Source organism: Stegodyphus dumicola, chromosome X2, assembly GCF_044657685.1.
Source record: "Stegodyphus dumicola isolate Sdum_Otavi_A_Nest chromosome X2, ASM4465768v1".
In the NCBI taxonomy this organism is placed as follows: domain Eukaryota; kingdom Metazoa; phylum Arthropoda; class Arachnida; order Araneae; family Eresidae; genus Stegodyphus; species Stegodyphus dumicola.
In genome coordinates, this window is record NC_140781.1 from 141,816,595 (window position 1) to 141,837,964 (window position 21,370).

At 30.6% G+C, this 21,370-nt stretch overlaps 1 protein-coding gene across 4 annotated transcripts in view; it reads left to right on the top strand.

Moving 5' to 3' along the window:
- The window catches only part of LOC118189518 (uncharacterized), a 317,844-nt gene that overhangs the window by 218,078 nt on the left and 78,396 nt on the right, over positions 1-21,370 (top strand). For all 4 annotated transcript variants that reach the window (XM_085809144.1, XM_035360141.2, XM_035360143.2 and 1 more), the window contains 2 exons: positions 3,070-4,083; positions 16,776-17,071. In XM_085809144.1, coding sequence (XP_085665270.1) covers positions 3,070-4,083; positions 16,776-17,071 — 1,310 coding nt within the window. The remainder of the gene's footprint in view (positions 1-3,069; positions 4,084-16,775; positions 17,072-21,370) is intronic.

The window sequence follows — 21,370 nt, forward strand, 5'->3', positions numbered from 1 at the left end:
TTTGCATTGGTAATTAATTTTGATGTTCAGTCTGAGATTTGTTTATGAACACTTAAAAGAGTTTTTCTGTGCGTTCTAAGCAGAATATTTCTCAGTTCCATTGTTTTTTATATGATGCACATATCAAAATATCAAAATAATTTATTTAGCTTAAATTTAAATCTAAAGAACGGCTACAATCTCCCCCACTCCTCTTTTTCCAGTTACTATCCGGAAAATTCGGGAATTTCCGAGTATGCTGGTTAGTTAAGCTTTTACTGTTAAAGGATGACTGAATGAAGCAATTTCCCGTCTTCTGATTTCAGAAATGTGCCTTTTTTCTACTTAAATTACTTTGCTTGGGATATATGTTAAGGGAAAACTGTTATGCAGTGAAAATTTAGAAAATGTTCAGAATTTTGATTTAAGTTAAATTATTTAAATATTAATATGAGTGGAAAAATAAATTGTATTTGTTATTAGGTGCCAAACGAATACAATTAATATGGCTTATTATTATTTATTTTCTATATTTTCAACTGAAATATCATCATTAAATTTTGTAATATAGTTAAGTTCTGCATAGTTTTTTTTTCCTCTCATTGTAAACTAATTCTGTAAATTGAACTGTCATTTAAAATTTAAAAAAAAAGTTAATTGTTTTCCATTGTTGAGGTAATGCTCATTCTCTTAATAAATATGCCCGCTAGCGGCCGAGCGGTAAAGTGGCTGAACACTGGTAGTTCGGTCCGAGGTTCGAATCCTGCGAACGGGCTGGCTGCATGGGCGTTTTCATGGTTTTCCCCATGTGTAATGTGTATACGAGCCAGTTTCCTTTAGAAAGTCCTCCATGAAGGCATCCCTCCCCTTAGGCGAGATAGCCCTCGAGGCTTTGCCATAATTACACACACACACACACACACCTCTTAATAAATATTGCATTGCTCATATTTTAAATTACAAGTCTAATTTTTCTTTTAAGGTTATGTAGTTGTGTATAATGTAATTAGACAGGTGCTTATTTTTTTCTTAAAATGTGCTTGAAAAGTGCTTATAGGTGCTTATTTTTTTAACTAAAATGTGGCTATGAACCCTGATGCAAGTTTCTTAAGTAACTAAGCAACTATAATTCAGGTATCATATGCATAAAGATGTGCTATAGCAACTTTTATGATACTTTATTATGTGAAGTGCCACGAGAAGAAGTTTTGCTAAGCCTTGCTGTAAACTGTGCATGTTTTAAAAATTTAATCAGACTTGTCAAACTTTGGACAATAATTATGTAGAGCATCATAGCATATGTGACAGGCAGCAGATGTCTGGGATAGAGCCAAAAGAATTATGTTTTATTGTAATTATGAGTATAAATTGTAATTTTTATAAAAATTGAACTATGAATTATTTTGATTATTCAGTTTTTGTCGGCCATTATCTTTACCATAATTTTTATTTTCATTTTGGGTGAGGCATATGGTAAAATATCAAGTGCATAACATTTGAATTAAAAATAAAGCAATTATCTATTGTCAGTGAGTATTTTTAAAAAAGAAAAGCTTTAAAAACTGATATTATTAAACCAAACAAAAAATAACATTATTTTCAGTTCGTATTTAAATTCAACATTATACATTTTTTTCCTGTTTTCATTGTTATTTAATGTGGCCATAGCTGGTTTTTCCAAAAATTTTTATTTCATATATTTATGAAGTATTTGGGTTTAATTCATAACATTTTCCTTTTGTTTTCTGTTATTAACAACCTGATTTTTCTGTTCCAAATTATTATTATTTTTTTTAAATCGTCAGACATTACTACATTGGGAAGGGGCTGCAGCTGAAAAACCTGTTATGTTCAAACTTGAAACTGAAAGTAATGCCTATCAGAGTATAACTCTCTTGTAGCTTAGACTTTTGTGTGTAGATTATTTCATTTAATACATGGTGCTAATTAAAATAGTCAGCATAAGTGGTGCTGCATTTTTGGCTGCTGGTGAACCTTCATGACAAAGACAGGATCAGAGAAATATGAATGCTTGTCACTGGTTCTTAAATTTCTTTAGGAAAGCCTATGTGCTGCCACACTGTAGAACTTTTGTGTGCCAAACTTTTGTGAAGATCATCATTTAATAGGTCTGAATAGCAATGCAAGTATCTGCAAGAAAGTGTTATTCTCATTTGTTTCAAATATAACCATCACTTACAAACATTTATGCAGTCTCTTCTGTTTTGAACGGAGTGTTAATTGGTGAGAAACTCATTTAGCAATTATTAATGTTGAAAGTTGTAGATAATCTGTTAATCAGCACTGCATCTACAGTTAACTATCCTGTGACACTAGTCTGCATGAACCATGCCTCTCAATCACATTTTTTATTAGTGGTATGTGCTGATGGAACATCCATTATGCAGTTTTCTACATTACATTCATGATTTTCCACCAAACTAAGTTTTCCATGCTTTTTTTGTGCATTACTTGCATCAGCTATTTTCTTGCCATACATATTTCTTAGTCTTTTATGGATTTCAATTAGTACCCTTTTTAGTCCAGAACTGAATAACAGTTCTTTCCTTCTGTTTTATAGTCATGGTTTTAAAATTTGTAATATTGAACTCAGTTCACTGAAAAAGTTAATATGTGATCTGTAAACATTGACTCAATTTTTTGGGCCAGATTTTTCAGTGGCTAAAATGAATTGCTTTATTATTTAATTGGATTGCTTGATTTCAGAGCTATCTCTGTAGTGTACTTTAAAATAATTAAATAATCGAGTGATACTAATAAATAGAGAGATGCCTTTGCAGAGTAATTTCTATAGAAAATTTGTTTGTTTTTTGATTATTTGATGCAGTTAATTTATTTAGTGAATACGAACAGATGGTGGGAAGAATTGCATATGTTTAGCTCTTTTAGGCACTTTAATGGATTTCAAAACTTATATGAATCAGCCAGGTATTGAATCCAGGATTAAACTGATAATATTCTGTTGCCTTATCCATTTGACTTCTGTAAACTGTAATCATTGAACTAAAATTACAGAGAAATGACAATAGATTATATATGCCTATATATATGAATTTTTTCCATTTTTAGAGACTCCAGATTTCTTGGTAATCACCATCCAAAGGCTGATGATACTGATCATCTTGAACATGTTTCTTCCGTTCAGCATACTGAACATAACTGCAGTTCTGATATTCAGCATACTGAACACAGTTCAGCTCATCATCCTATAGATAGCTCATCTACACCCTATCATGAGCATGCTCCTGCTGTACATCATCTTGAACATAGCTCTACTGCCTTTCAGGCCAAACGTGGTTCTGATTCTCATCATTCTAAACATGGCGGCTTTGTTCATACCGAATGTGTACCTCCTGTTTATCATTCTGAAAACAAACCTCTTTATCGTCATGAACCTTCCACATATCATCCTGAACGTGAGCCTCCTGTTCTTCATTCTAAAGGTGAACATCCTAGTCATCATGAACGAGTGCCTCCTCTTTATCATCCTGAACCAAGGCTTGCTGTGGATCATTCAGAATGCAGTTCTGTCAAGCATCATGTAGAACATGGGCATACTATCCATCATTCAGAATGTGGCGCTCTGTTGCCTCATCTAGAACCTGGCTCTGGCATTCATCATTCAGAACATAGCATTACCAGGCATAACTTGGAACATAGTTCTACAATGCACCAATCAGAACATGGGCCTGCCTTGCATTATATGCAACACCACCCTGCTCATCATCATCCAGAGCAAGCGCCTGCTATACACCATGCAAAACATGCTGTTGCTACACATCCTCTGGAACAGGTCCCTGCTATGCATAATTCAGAATATGTACCTACCATGTCGCATACACAAGGTCCTGCTGCGCATTGTCTGGAGCAAGAGGCTGCCATGCATCATCTAGAAAATAATCCTCCCATTCATCAACCCGAACAAGGTCCTCCTATTCACCACCCTGAACAAGGCCCTCCTATTCACCACCCTGAACATGGTTCTATACATATTAGCCAAGGCAATAATCCTGAACATCTTGAAAGCAATTTATATGATTATGATTCTAGACATATTCATCAGCGTATGTCATGTCCTCCAAGGTATGAATTTTGTTTAAGGATTAAAATTTATATTTTACTGAAATAGCTTGTTATTTGAATTTCTTCATTTATATGAATTTTGATGAACAAGGGGAGGGTGTTATTGTGGATGCATTTCAGTTAAAGGGGCCATAAAGGTAGTGTATTTTCAAAAACTCTGAAAGTGTTCTAGAGTTGTCTTTCAAAAATGAGCTTAAAATTCTATGGAACAAACACACTGAAGAATTTTAGGTATGGATCAAACCAGCATCAAAACCCATATAGATATTGGCAAAATCTGAATAATGTCTTTTGAAGGCCAGATATTTTACTGCAAATGGAAGAATTTTATTTTATTGTTTGTCATGTTTTATTTCAACAAAAGTTTTGTGATTAATAAAACTTTCTGTGCCTCTGATAATCAGCCTTTTTTTGGGGGGGGAGGGACAAAGATTTTTGCCCTAAATATACGTGCTTCTTATTTAACAAAAATTTTCTAAAAAATTAAATGGACTTATTTTTTATATGCACAATTTTTTTAACTGTATTAAAATTGAGGAATTTTTTTTCAGCAATATGAAACAAAACATAATCTAATTCTATTCAATTGAAATTAAATTAAGGAATTAGTTTTTAATTCATTCAGTATAATAAAATTAGCTTATGTGTTTATTTTAAGTCCTCTTGTAGATGTGACAGATTGATTTTAGTATAAGACATGAAGTTTCACAAATAAAAATAATTCTTTTTCATAAAACTATTCTCATTTCATTTAAAATTATTTTTTTATATAAACTAAATTAAATATGAACTAAATAAGTAAAAAGTGTAATATTTAGTGATTTATCACATGCACCCAGCTAATGAAAAAGTACACTTTTTTCTGGGCGAGACTAGCAGTATATAAACCAAGCTCTATAACTTAGGTTTGGAAAAAGCTCCAAAAATTATTGTCTTATGCACGAAAATACACGGTAGCTTGTATGCCAACATTGTAACTTTTAAATAAATTCTAAAGTAGTTGCTTTCATCTAAGTATGCTATAAATTTAGATTCATCAAAATAAATAAATAAATAAATTGGGGGGGGGCTGGGTAAAGTCAGTTTAACTTTTTTTAATATGTGCAGGATTTTCTGTGGTATCTCATCAATGCACTTACATCTTTAACATTCCTAGATAAAGTTGTTTTCTAGGGTTCTTTTTGGCAGGGGAGGGATGATAAACGCAGGAAAATGTTTGTAGTATAATTCAGTATTTCACTGATTACTATGGCTGACTGTTCATCAAAATGCCTTTCAGGTTGTAACACATTGTTGCATTAAACTGCAAGTTGAAAAGTGTTGTTTCACAGAGAAAATGATTTGTTTAAGAATTGTCGCAAAAAGAAGACTCTGTCAGGGCTTAAATTTTGAAATTAGAAGTGTTGGAGACCTATGGAAGACTGTGAAAAAGGAAAGAAAACAATAAATGAATGAAATAGCTAAAAATTAAAATAATTATATAATAAATTTAAAATAAGAGGATTTTTAATTTATTTAATCAAATAATAAATTAATTAAATAATAAATTATTAAATTAATATTGAATAGATAGATAGAAAAATGTATCGGGCCTTGTATTATTTTCGGCCATTTACTGGAATTACAATTCCTTTTAGATGCTAAGAAGCAGCTCAGCCAAACTTCATCTGAGTTTAAGCCCTGGTTATATGTGTAATGTACTAATTACAAGAGATGACAGGTATTACTCGTTTTTTGTGGCACAAGAAGAATAGTGAAAATTCTAGAAACAGTATGGGGATATGCAAAGAAATTTAACAGAAAAATGCAGCTTTGAAAATAAAGAAGCGAGAGTTCAAGACTTTCTGATCGCGATGCCCTGTCAATTAATTCTAGCCGTGAAGCAGAAATTTTCCCTAAAGACTTTTCCTGAATAAATTTTCTTGAATACAATGTGAGAATAAACGTAAGACTTCTCTGTACAACTGACACCAGTGGGTCCCCCCATTTGGTTATATCATTCAGAAAGTCTACAGGAGCTCTGCAGTAGGAAGTCTCTAGCATGGAATGTGCATGACCAGGTTATCACTTTTAGTTCTTTGAGGGGAAGTACGAAATTTACCTGCTTTTATAAATTCATTGCATATCCTGGAGAATAAATCTTTGACATATGATTGTGGGCTTTTCTTTTTTAAAAAATCTCAACCTCTGTGTAAGGCTTGAGTGCAAGGGAAACACAAGCCTGCATACAGAAGTTAGAATTGATTTTTAAGACATGTTTACTATTAAAACAAAATTTATCTAAAAACATTGTGGGTTCACTTATATAAAAGAAGTGCCATAGCCCTTTTATTCAGGGCTCCGTTGCACCCCGTCTGAAATGATAATTTGTCTGGAAAACTGAGGAGTACCGGAGGTGGGCTGCAGGACAATTTAAGCTCTGCTCTTACACTAAGCTTTGTTACATTCAATATGTCATAGTGTATGTTTTTAAAGACATAGTTCTTCCAGTTCTGAATAGTGATAATATTTTTATGTGTTTTATAAGTAATTTTTTATAGTCGACTTTCAGTGCATTAAAGTTGAAGGATTGATTAAAATGTATTTCTTATTACAAGCGTTATTTAAAAGAGGATTATTTTAATTAGTGGATTGTTGTATTTTAATTAGTGGATTAGTACATAGTTTTATTTGGGGGGGGATTTTTTGCACTGTGTTCCTTTTCTTGGATTTTTCTAGATCTTGGAACTTGGCAACTTTCAGGAAATGCTTTTAATTGCAGTAGAATCTAGTGAATTTCAGAAGCAGAGTAAAATCAATAATGTTGCAAATGTCAGTTTTACTGATCTTGTTTTTTTGTTTGCATTTATGTTGAAAGTGGTTATCTGTACCAGTTTCTGATACTGGGCTTCAAATGCTGCTTATGTCAAGGGGCTGTAATTGACTGGCTTTGGAGAGGATAGCAACAACTTGATAAATCTAGCTTCATAGAAATTTTATGAATGGAAAGGTTGCTCAAAACAAGAATTTTCCCTTTTTCTGGGGGAGGGAGGTCCAGGTCACTCAATCAAGTTTCATATGCAAAAAAATTAACCAAGTATTTTTTGTTGCATAACTCCTGTCGTAAAACATTGTCATTTTAGATTTACTAGCCACAAGGTTTCTGATAACTTATTCCCAGTTTTTGTACGTAACTGTATATTTATATATTTTTTAGATTATGCAATTTTTATAACAGCAACACTATTCAGTTAATAATTCTCTGTAGAAACTAAATGAAACAGGGAAATGTTGAACCATTAACTTCTTTCAAGCATCAAGCTATAGATGATTGTCTTTTCAACCAGAAGTATGATTAAAAGTGTAGTTTCATAAGATACTTTAAATGTTAGATTGCTGCATATTAGTGCAGTACACCATCTTTGGTGACTAGATAAAAGCACATAGTTAGAACTCTACTGTTATGAATATTGACAAGATAAATACCTGCATGAATTAAAGCTCATGTGGAGGTAAAAAATCCACATTTGCATATCACAGTGTACCCAATATCAGAATTAGGTGACCTTGCATAACCATGTTGTATGTTATCTTCATTACATGATGAAGGCCTTGATTTCAAGCAATGCTCAGTAACCTTTTAAGTATTTTTTACATGTATTTTCTCAATCGCTTTCATTTATTGTATCCAAAAGATTTATAAGCAAAAGATGTTGGATGAAAGCTGTCATTATTTGCACCTATCACTGATAGCCATCTTTTTCATCTTTGATAGTTCTACAGAATGCACAGAGTAGTGTCCTCATGATGTATTTTGGGTAAAAAGTGTTTAGCTAATTTACAGCTGAATGAATATTTGCTTTTCCCTTTTAATTAAGTATTTAGGATTTATGAATTTAAGAAACAGCAGTTACTAGTTGATAAATGTGTTCATATGCATTAGCAAAATGCATAATAAAAATATAGGTGTGTCTTCAAATATAAATCATTCCCTTTATTTTTTTAACTGTTTCAGAAAGAAAGAAATCTCAGAATAAAGGGAACCGGCAGCTAAAAGGGAATCTCTTAGGAAAAGAAATTGTGTGTTTTTTTAAAATTTTCAGATAAAAAAATAAAGATTATAAGGTGGTAAAATAACATCAAATAAACCTAAACCGTATGTCACTTTTTAAATGCATTTTTTAAGTATGGCAAAGCATGCAAACTAACTAAAGTAATCAAGATGGCCATCATTATAGAGACAGTTAAAGTAATTTAAAAAGTTTATTAAAAAGGTGATGATTAAAATTGTTATATTTGAGATGTATGTATAGATTAGAAATAAGGGAATGAAGAGGATTCATTATATAAAGTATGGTTATAGATATATTAAAAGAAAATTATAAGAGAATAAAAGCATGAATGAAGGTCAAGAAAATACTCAGCTGGCCATTAAAATTGTATAACCAACAAGGACAAAAAAAAAAAAAAAAACTATCTTTATTTACAGACACCTTGCAATACAAAGATAAAGTGATTAACATTTCGGATTTATTGAACAAGTAAATTGTTCTATGAGCAGTACTAAATGTGGTCACCACAGGAAAAGACAATTGTCAAAGAAATTTGGACAGCATTTTAGGATAGTGTGGTTGATCCAACTGTAAGTTATTTCTAGAATTTACCTGTTATAAGCTTTGAGGGCTTATGTCATGCCAGTATTTGTGGTGATCTGATGTGTTCACTTGGGGAAAGATCTCATGAATGTGCTTAGTGAAGGAGGAACCATAACCTGTTGTTTATCAAGAAAATATTGGTTGTTGAGTATGACATCCAATTCCCCATTGTACTGTTCTAACCAAAAATAATAAAAATCCACAGGAATAAAAGGATACATGACTTTCATCAATATAAAATATATTTATAATTGTTATTATAATAAACAGTATATTTTGTTTGTTTGTTTGTTTTGTGTGTGTGTGTTTGCGTGTCTTTAAATTGCCTGTTTATATATTTAATCGTTATTTTTTGTACATTTTATTAACCTGGAAATAAGCTTATCAGCTTTCTGTTTAAGTGGAAGTTACTATTTGATGATAAATCTGTAAATTTTATTTATTTATTATTTTAATGTAATTAACGTATTATGAAAACGAAAAATATCATTGTGGAATTCTTCAAAAGCTATTTTTAGCGTTATACAGCTAAGACTAATTATGCATGTGTTCAGTATTAAAAAATAGGGGGAGATATTTTTTAATCAAACAGAAAAAAAGAATTTGTAGTGATAAAAACAATTTATTGTATAAATGAAATTATTTTTAATGTTTATTTTAATAACCTCTTTTAGTTCTTGAACTGTTATATAAAGCAGTGTCTTCAAGGATAAAATTTTAGGATAAAAAAGATTAAATGATATAGCAGTTATAAAGTTTCATTTCTGAACTTTAAGGCTATTGTTTTTACAAATGTCCAATTTACAATTTTACAATTATGATTTTTGCTTATGGTACCAAATGTTAAATTAAGATCCTAATTTTTAAGCTTGTAGTAAATTTCACAAAAAAGAACATTTTCTTCTTCTAAAGAATACAACTGTTTTTTTTATTTTAATTTTATGACAGCTGTATAACTTTCAATTTTCTCAGATAGTAATCCTTTAAGAATATTAAATTATTTTCAGATTAGTAGGAATTCCTTTAAGCACAGCAGTTTTTGTATACAATAAATTCTTTTCAAATGATATACTTTGGCTTTTTGAAAATTTGATATAGGAATATATTTTCCAAGTGTCTTTCAGCTAAATATATTGTCTCGATTCCCTTAAAAGCTGGTATGTGATTTGGGTAAATTTCATATATAGTGAAATGTGTAATACGAGTTAGAATTATGAATATTTTATTGCACTGTTTATTTTTCTTTTAAAGATTACTAAAATTAGCAGCTACTTATATATAAACTGACAAAAAGTAGTAAATGTATATTATGAGTAAGTAGAAAAAAGTAGTAAATATTATATATTTATGAAATTCTTACTTGAGTTAGTAATTTTAAAGCTATTAGTGACTATTCATTTCTCAGGAAATTGGTTGCTTCTTTTTTCAAATTGTTGCAATAATGCACAATTTCCTGGGCTAAATATGTTTATTCTTGGATTCCTGGGGCTAAATGTGTTTACAGTTCGACTGTGTTTTTCACAATTAGCAACGTTTATTCTCATATCTTGTAAGTAAGGAATACTAGGAAATTAGTTGAGAAGCACTTTTGCAGCCAGCTCTGGATTTCACCTTTCTAAGATTTCTGCTTCAAATGTTTTTTACTGTTTTCAATTGTTATTAGTGTCATTTCTCAGAAATTTAAGTAAATTCTGAAATATTGTTTAAATAAAAGATATTTTGCTCACCAAGGATTATATTATTGCTAAGAATTCTGCCTATTTTTATTGCTTTATCAGGGTTCGTACGGTCCTTAAGAGTCCTTAAAAGTCCTTAATTTTGGCCAAAATCAGCAGAAGGTCCTTAATTTTAATCATCTGAAATTTCTGTCTGTTTTTATGATTGCCATTTTGAGTGTGAATTAGCATTTTGGAGGAATATTTTTGGCGATTCACTGACGTATCTTTTGAATGGGTTCATGGGTTATAATTTGTTTCTGTTTCTAATATAAGAGTGATGGGATACTCGAGGTTCTAAGCAAGAAGAGAAACATAAGCATAGCAAAATTCGCTTTTTTTTTTTTTTCCCCTTCTAATGAAGAGCCCTTAAACAACTTTTCGCTTTTGGGAATGTGAATTCTTTTATAAACGGTTCTAAATTTGGCGACTTATCAACATTTTGGCAATTTTAAGATCAGCTTCTATAGATAATTTTTAATTCCGAGATCTGAGAATTTTTCGACGATTTTTTTTTTAAACATTGTAACATTGATAAATTTCATTAAAATAAAGGTAATAAATTGAAATTATATTTAAAAAATAACATTAAAAACATTTTAATTTTTCACTGTCATATTATAAAGTTTCATTTTGGCAACTTGTTATACAATATTTTGAATTTGAAAAATAAACAAAGTATAATACTATAAAGCACAATTTATGAAACAGCTCTTAGCAAAAGCAAAATTAGCTATGTAATTAATTAAAAATGTCTTCTTTTTAATTTTTTCATAGTAAAAGTTTTTTTCATGTAATTGTCTCAGAGTATTTAGAATTCTTGGAATATGCATCCAAGTTTTTCTCTATAAAATTAATTTTACACTGACCTTTCGCTGTTACAAAATTGGTAGGGATAATTTTTTTTTTTAGGATTTTAGACATTGCAGCTTGAAAAGTTTAGAAGGATTTGAAGGCAAGATTTATAAACCCACGATTCTAGAAGATGTGAGAAATATGTGACAAAATGAAAAATGTTTCCATGGTATCAACACGTAATTGATGTATTTTACAGAAAGTTTGCAATGAATTTCTTACTTTTTGGAGAACGTCTGGAAGAACAATGAAAACATAATATTTGAATGCTTTACTTCTGATACTAGAATCTTAACATGTTTATATTCCCTTTATTTTCTCTACTTTTCACTAAACACAAGCATGAAAATTTTAAAAATGCTTCTAATGTTATTACATGGGCAGGCATTATAGAAAGGATTTTTTTTTTATTAGTAAAGAAATTGAAAACTTACAATTTAAAAGATTAATTTAATATGTCTTAATGCACCATACTCACAGCTGGCACGAGGCATTTTCCCACTTGATGCAATCTCTGTGTATCCTAAACTCTGTTGCCTAGTGCCTTTCTAAATGCATCCAATGCCAGCTCTAAATTCTAAAAGTTTTGCCATTTATAGATTTTGTTGTTCGGTGTGTCATTCAATTCTCAAAATTCTGCCACATCAGCTCTGTAACTGGCCCTTACCATATATATTTCATATTTCTTCTGAATATTCATATTACTAAAGAAATAAAATTATCCACTTTTTCTGTACATTCTAAATGCATTTAGTGTTTTTTAGAATAACAGAAATCCTTAATTAAATCAAAAAATTCTAAAAGGAAACCTGTTAAAGAAACTAAATACATAAAGAAAATTATTCTTCAAAGATATGTGCAGTTATTATTATATAAATTACCCAATTATTTATAATTTCAGACTTTACTATAATTTCCCATTTCTATTTCCTCATATGATAGAGTTACTGAGCCAACCCTCTGAGTGGCCAGGGTTTTCGCTAAGAAAGCACAAATTTCCCAAAACTACTATGAGAACAAATTATGTTTTTGATTTTTAATGCAAAAATTCTCCTGGTATTACATACCTGGATTTGTGTACTTTTAATATATTGTCTCAATTTCTTTGACATATTTTAGTATGCACATATATATACATTCTTACTGATATCACAAAAAATATTCTAGGCCGTATATATACGGCCTTGACGTTTAGAGGGTTAAAGTAAAACTAAATTGTATAATCTTTGACCACTAGTCCACATTTTTAGTTTGAATTTGACTATTCTTGTTTAATTACATCACTGTGAGCTGTAATTGATTTTGTTAGCATCAGAACATGCCTTTATGTTTTAAGTTCTTTTTAAATAAGAGGCTTATTTAAACCTTTGTCTGATATTGCAGTTACTTTCAGACATAGCAATTATATGCTTCATGTTTGTCGAGGGGTTTGGACTATTTAACTTTTACCAGATCAAATAAACCCTCATAGGTACATTGTGGAGAAGTTGAAAAGTTAGGAGATAAAGCACACAGAAACTAGCAAGAGCATTGGTTTTTGCATAGGTACATTGTGGAGAGGTTGAAAAGTTAGGAGATAAAGCACACAGAAACTAGCAAGAGCATTGGTTTTTGCATATTGAGACAAATCTCTCATTGTTAGAAAAGATGCTTAAAGAGAAGGAAATTGATATAAACTAGCCAAAATGTTTGGGAAGTCAAAAATGTCAAAATGTCTTGAAATTAAAATGACAGATAAATATTTTTTTGAGTGTTGTTAATGTTTTGTAGCTTGTATATTATTTTATTACGATATTATTACGATATTAGGATAATGTGTAAATTATCCTAATATCGTTTAAGAATCAATGTCATAAATTACATGTATTTTAAACTGTGAAATTTTATTAGCTTTTGATTTTGATAGGGCTTTTTTAACAGATATTGTTAAAAAACAAAATTTAATAGTAGCCATGTAAATCCATAATGACTAAGGTTATTAACCTACCTAATTTAATTATTGATAACTAACTGTTTACGCTTAAAAAATTTCTCTACATATTAAAGCGAGTTATTGCATTTCATTAATACTCACTGTGGTCAGGCCCACCAGCGGCCGAGCGGTAAAGACGCTGAACACTGGTAGTTCAGTCCGAGGTTCGAATCCCGTGAACGGGCTGGCTGCATGGACGTTTTCATGGTTTTCCCCATGTGAAATGTGTATACAAGCAAGTTTCCCTTAGAAAGTCCTCCATGAAGGCATCCCTTCCTTTAGGCAAATATCACTCATGTGCTTTGCCACAAATAATCAAATCCAATCCACTGTGGTCACAAGATAAAATACAAAAATGTAAAAATTCAAGTAAAACATATTTTTTGCATCTAGTGAGACTTAAAATAATACAAAACAAAACAACTTATCACCTCTGGTGCTTTAATGGCTTATTGGAACCTTAAAGTATATTAACTCATTACAAGCCCTGAAACTCTACATGAAGCTACGACACTAACTGCATCAGAAAGAGCCTGACTGACTTTCAACACTTACCAACCATGCATACATCAGGCCTTTCAGGTTTGTTCGAATCAGCAGGTCTCTCTCTAGATTAGCAGCAGCGGTGACAACATTCAGTCTTTTGGTTATGAATCATGCGGATTATGATCTTACTTCTTATTTTAACTTATGCCGTTTGACAAAATCTACGTGCTATTTATGAAACCAAGTAGACTGACCAAGTATGTGACAAAATGAGGCATAAAAAAATCAACATAAAGCTAACTATTGGTAAAACGTAAATGTCACTTATCTTCTTTCAAATATGTCCAACTATTATAAGTGTAAAATATTTAATGCTACTTGATAAATTGCATAAAGTTTATTTTATTCTAAACTTATTAATAATTATGCTGATTAATTCATGTTTAGTAATAATGTATACTACTTAGGGATCTATTTTATTTTTAGGATGGTATTACAAAAGTGAAATTCAGGCATAAATAATATTTTTAATTGAATTTATTCAGTTCCCATTTGCTCATAGGTCCTTAATTTTTTTCATTAATGGTCCTTAAAAGTCCTTAAAAAAGTACTTAATTTCCGTGTGCAGAAATGTGTACGAACCCTGTTTATTTAACAGCAGTTTCAGAAGCAGATCTTTCTGATACCTAGGAAATAATTAAAAATACATTCTAAATGAATAAATTTATTTGAAAGAATACTTAACCACTTAACTCAAGTCATATTGAAAGCTGGTAGAAATCCTAGAAAGGTGAAATCCAGTGCTGGCTGCAAAAGCTAAAGTTCTCAACTAATTTTCTAATGTTCTTAACTTACAAGATGTGGGAATAAACATTGCTAATTATGAAAAAATAGTTGAACTGTAAACATATTTAGTTCCCAGAAACCAAGAAAATTATTTAATACCACCTAACTTAGAAACTATCTCTTTTGGCACAATAATTCTAAGTTAAAGCGCAACATGCTGCATGTCCGACAGCTAATTTACACTTTCGTACAAGCTTATAGCCTGTTCATATAGTGTTACATTGAGAAATGAAATAAAAATTGAGACAGAAAAACATAATTTCCATTTAAATGAAAGGAATTTTCATGAATGAAGGTTAATGATTTCTTATATTCATTTGTGATATAAACATCTTATTTAGTTTAAAAATAATAACATTAAAGAAAAGTGAATTTTTTTTTGGGGGGGGTTAGCACATTTAAGTACTTCAAGATACTGCTTTACATTGTAGTTCAAGAATTAAGTGACTAAAAATTATTCCATTATAACTATAAAAATAATTTATTCTATTCTTTGACTAAATAACATCTCTCCCATTTTATAATGTTGAAACATGTATAATTACTCTTAGCCATAGTTAAAAGTAGCTTTTGAGGAACTTCACAATGATATTTTTTGTTTTCTCACTACACAAAATAAAAAAAAAAAAAAAAAATAATGAATAAAATTTACACATTTATCATCAAAATATCATAGCTAACCACTTAACTAGAAACCTGAAAAACTTATTTTCAACTTAATTAAAAAAAGGGGGGAGAGAGAAAGGATGAAATATGTAAACTGACATAAATTTTTTTTAAGACATCAGAAATCAGACTAAAACATTCTATTTATTATAATAACAATCATAAATATACTTTATGTGGATGAAAACCATGTGTCCCTTTATTCATGTAGGCTTTTATGCATGTGTGCTTTCATCTGTGTGAGTATTTGTCACATGGGCAGTTATCACAGTGGGATTATTTTTGTGAGCTTTTGTTATGTGCACTTTTATCAGGGATGAAGTGGACTTTTATCAGGGACTAATGATGCATTAGGTTAGATTCCAATGAATGCTATCCAAGGTGGCACCAGACGCATGCATGAAGTTGCATGCAGATGTGAAATTTAAGAAGACGTTATTATACTGTTGCTACATCTTTTCAGTGTACTGCAGTAGCTGCAGTTACCAGCGCATATAAATGTTGGTAAAACACTAGCTGCTGTGGAAACAGCTCTTTACTCTCAGTGACCTGATTTGGCTAAATATATAGATGCTTTTTTATGTCATACACCATACTTCCTATACTAGGATGTGTGGCTGTCCTGTCTGCACTGGTCATTTACACAAGATATCAGTTCTTTCAGGCATTGACTGTAAGCCTGCATGTCATTCCTTCTGCCCTTCCTGGACCTACAGGCTTCATTTTTCACATAATTGTGGTTGGATTTTCACCAGCATGAACTGTAATGTGGTGGTATGGTAATTTGCACTCATACTTCTAATCAAATTACACTTATAGTCAAATAAACAAGGAAGGAACATAATTCCCCCATATGGAAAATCCTTTGTTCTGTTTTACTCTGATTCTAGATGATGGTAGAGATGTCTATTATTAGCGTTATATGCTATATTGTTAATCATTTTCATGTACTGCCATTATGCAGATTATCTATTATGCGGATTTCATATTGATCAATTGTTTCCTTCATGGTATTGGAATTTTATTGGCAAGCAATGTAAGATTATATCTAAAATTAGTCATAAAATTATAAGACAACTCAATGAGAAAAGAAACTGTAATTTCTTCTTCGAGTTAGATTATTTTGTGTGTGTTGGAGAGGGGATTCTGATTGATGCCAATTTAACATAATCACATTTAAGAAATTGAGTAAGGGTCTTTTGACACTTGGTAAAGCTACTAATTTTTTTTTTTTAAATTTATTTAATTGAATAGCTGTAGATTCAGGTTTTTTTTTTTTATGAGAAGTCAGAACTAGCCAACTGTGGTAAAATCTAATTTCACTTGTATTTTGGACTGCATAGGTTAAAATTAAATTAATAATTGTTGGAGATGCTCTCTCTAAAATTGATGTCGCTAGTTTTACATGTTTTAGATTTGTGTTTAAGTTATTCTTTGAACATTTTATAAAAAGTGCTACTGTATTTAAAAGTAAATGCTTTACTCTAATGCTGGTTATTTTTTTATGCAATAAATCAGGCCTCCATTCTTTAATCATCGAGTAAGATTACGTCTGCGCGGTGTTAGATATGGTGCATGGATTCATCCAAACTTTAGAGAAAGGAGTCATGATTTGTTCATTGGATCAAGTCGGAGACCATTGCTGAGAGATCCTCAACCGCACAGATATATTAGACCACCATGTCCATTGTTACCTCTGCCAAGATTTCATGCTCCAGATTCTGTTTCCAGAGGGGCTCTTTTACCTTTGCCAAATATAACAAAAAATGTGCCAATGGAGTTTCCAAGTGAGCCAAATATTGCATCTACAAGTAGTAAGTATTTTTTGTTACTTAAAATATAGACTAATTTTTTAATTGACTTCATTTTTATTATATTTGTTGCATGATAGTTTATGATTACTTTTCCTATTTAATACTGTTTACAATTAATATATGTTCATTTAGGAACTTAAAATAAATATATTCACTGAGATTAATTTCCAAACGTAGTAAATTCTAGATTAATTTCTTTATAGTATAATGTACCTATTAGATTTTAATATTTTTGTTACTGATTGGTGATTTAATATATTTGCTTACTGAAGTATAATGATTTCCTCCCGTTAATGGTCATTTAGATCTGGAAATGTTTATTCATTTATTTTCAGTATGCACTTATTTGTAAACTTTTAGGTAATACATTGGTTTTCTAATTTTTCTGATGATATTCTTTGGGCAGTATTTATTATAAAAAGTCCTTTTTATAAAATATACCTTTAATCTGGGCATGTAAAAAAAATGCAATTTTTAGTATTTTTAGAATACTGCTGGAATTATAATTCATATTTTTCTAAGTTTATACATGGTACATTCTGAAGAACAGAAGTTTTGCCTAGTAGTAAAGTTCAGTTCTCATGATCTAAAATAAATAGTACTTGCATTTGATACAATTTTAAGCAGTAAAGTTTTGATACATTTTTCAATGAAAACATGGTTTATTTTAATCTACCAGAACTGCAATAAAAAAAATAGTTGGAAAATAAAGTTAGCATTTTTAATAAAATGTTTTTTATATTTTGTACAAAATAATTATGAAATATACTTTCAAGCAAATGCTTTTATGTTTCATCATATTGACTGATTGCTATGTAAAAGTACCCAGTGTATTTGCACAGTTGTTTAAAATAATTTAGAATGTTAACTTTCATTAAATATACTAATATAATAAATACTTTATAATAAATACTTCCAGAGTAGGGACCTTTCTGCTACTTTTTTACAGGCACAAGAGACTTTAAATTTCGCCTCCAACTGGTCAAAAGGTTTTAAATTAGATTTTAATCCTGATAAAACCAGGGTTATGATTATTGAAAAGCGAAACATCTGTTATGATGCATTTCAGTTATCTCTCGATGGCACCCCTTTAACTGTGGTAAAGCAAATGAAATATCTTGGGGTTTTTCTTGACTGTAAATTTTCTTGGAAACGACACTTAACTTATGTATCAGAGAAATGTGATAAATTACAGCGTGGATTAAGTCGTATTGCATGCAACACATACGGTATTAATTACAACGTTCATACGCTCATCTATAAACAAGGAATTGCCCCCTTCATTATGTATGGCTCTAGAGTCTGGGGTATATCGCTCAAGAAGAAGATAAATTATAGATATTTACGACGTGTTCAAAGGCGGATACTTCTGCGGGTCATATGTGGATATCGTACCGTAAGCTATGAGTCTGTTTATGCAATTTCTGGCTTTCCTCCGATTGACATTGCCATTCTTCATTCTATTGCTTATAAGGAAAATATTTCTGCTTCTACTGTCTCTCACTATGATTGTATATTACCTCTATCTGATCTCCCTAATCCTTCAGAAAGAAATGCTGTTAATTTTATTCAGTTTAGCAATAAAATCGTAGATGATTCGCCTGTAACTTGCTATACTGATGGCAGCAAAATTGATGGCAAGGTTGGTCTCGCATTTGTTGTCTTCAAAAATGGTCTTAAATTTGAGCACTTTCAATTTAGAATCAGAGATGAATGTACCGTTTTCATAGCTGAACTTTTGTGCTTAAACTTCGCCGTCAAATGGGTCTCTAAACAAAACAGTGCTGTTTCAGACTATCTCATTTGTACTGATTCCCTTTCATCCTTGGAGATCTTAAAATGTATTTCTTCTTCTAATAATATCATTATCGAGATTCAAAAAGAACTGAAAAATCTAAAGGATAAAAATATTTCGGTTTCATTTTCATTTGTTCGTGGTCATACAGGTGTTGTTGGGAACGAACGAGCCGATTTCCTTGCTAAGACTGCGACTAAGCGGGAAATTGACACTTTTGTCAATATCCCCAATTCCTTCTATAAGAAGGTCATGTATGAAAGCATTGTGGAGTCGTGGAATCACGAATTCATTAATTCAAATAAAGGGAGTTTAACTAGAAGATTTTTCCCTTCTATTAAAATGAGATTGTCGTGTCATCATTTCTTCACAAATTATAAATTAACCCAGTTTCTTACTGGACATGGGAATTTTAAAAGTTATTTGAACAGATTTAAGTTGAGTCCTGAGTCTGTCTGTGACTGTGTCCTCGGCGGCGAGGAGAATGTAGAACATGTGCTTCTTCTATGTCCTAAATACGAGAGCGAAAGAAAAGTCTTGAAACTGGGACTGAAAAATTTTAATATTAACTGGTCTCCAGAGTTTTACCAATTTATTTCCGAGAGAAGTGCTTTTAACACTTTTTGTCAATTCATTGTAAAACTGTGTAATCATCCTTAATTTTATTTCAATTTTCTCTTCTGTTTAGTTTGTATTGTGTTTCTTACTTACTTCTGTAAGCCCCATGTGATACTATGTGGTTCACGGGGAACTTGTTGTGTTTCATTTAATAATAATAAAAAAAAAAAAAAAAGTTAACTTTACATTGTTTCGTTAATGTCATTTTGAATGCATGCTGTGCATACGACTTTGAGGGAAGGCAGAATTTTGTGATGAATACTAATATCATCATTTCAGCCTTTTTGATAATTTTTGTGTAACAAGATAATTCATTCTAAATCTCTGTAGTATAATGTGCAGTCATAATTCTTTCCAAAAGAATTATACTTAGAAAGGATTGGAAGAAGCAGATTAGATGTACAAGTGCATCAGATCGTATTTTTAAATGTACAACATTCTTTTATTTAATATCAGCATCATGTCTTCATTGCCAGCATCATATTATGTAATTTATTTATTAATTAAATTACTTACATTCAAAGTCCATTTATTTTAAATAAAAAACTAACTTTTGTATTGTTGGCCTGCTTTGAGTTTCCTACAGAAAATGGGCAGAGTTACAGCTTTGCCATAGCCATAATGTCTTGAGACTTCCATTCAAGGAACAGATTTGTAGCTTTTAACTTCATATAATAAAACCAAAGCTAAATTTGCTTGAATATTTTTATGTCTATTTAGTTACGTTTTATCAGTTTTGATTTCTGTTTTGAAAAAATATTGGATTCTTAAAAGAAAAAAACTGGAAGTTTTCAGATTTTATATTATGCCCAAAGACCTGTTTTTTTTTAACATTTTGTGTGTTACCTTTATTTATTAAATATTGTGTTCTTCGCACATAAACCATATAAATTCAGTTCATCAGAAATATCACAAAATATTTAAAAACAGCATATCTTTAGAATTTCTGATAGACAGTCTCGCGGGCTGGAGATAGAAATGTTTTTTCTGTACAGTGTTGCCATTGTTTACTTTGAAATCGTTGAGTTTGTTAATCAAAAATTCGTTAAAGTTTACAAAATATGAAATAGATAATAAAACAAATTTGAAATTCAAAACTTGGGCTTCCAGGTTTCCATGTTCAGGTGGAGGATAACATTATTCAAAATTTGATGTCTCTGGGTACCGTCGTTTTTTCACAATATGAGAAACATACATACATTCATGCAGACTCTTCATTATTTAATTTCTTTAAATATAATACAGGACAATTATATTTGCTGGAAACAATTTGAAATGTTATACGTTGCAAACGAAAGCAAAATGACATTTCTAGACTAACAGCCCTTCTGAGTTAACACTCCTTTGCGCTAACAATGGAATTTTTACATTTTCGTATTTTATCTGATGTTTTTTTTTTTTTTTTTTTTTTTTTTTTTTTTTTTTTTTTTTTTTCTTTCAAAAATGCATACATTATAAGTAACATGAACTATTGACCTTAATACTGATTACTTATGTTTTAATTTTTATTCAAGTCTCCTTATATATTTTTTAATCAATTTTGGTGATCATTGTTATGCTTGTCTAAATCTAGAATATTGTTTATGTATTGTTTTAAATCTAGAAATTTGTTTTTACATAGCATATATTTGATGAGTTTCATATTTTAATATTCTTTGTCATCCAGTGCTTTGAATTTCATTTATTCTTCCTTGGTTATGTGATAATTTACTGAGGGAGGGGTTGCATTTTTAAAGCATTTTAAATTGCAGGAACTATTTATGAGTTCATCATGCTCTTTCATGTCAAGATTGCCTCACTAGTGTATGTTGTCATTTTTGCTGATGATTTCCTGAGTTGTTTTCTTTTTGAATGTGAAAATTTTCTTAGCAATTGTACTGAAAACC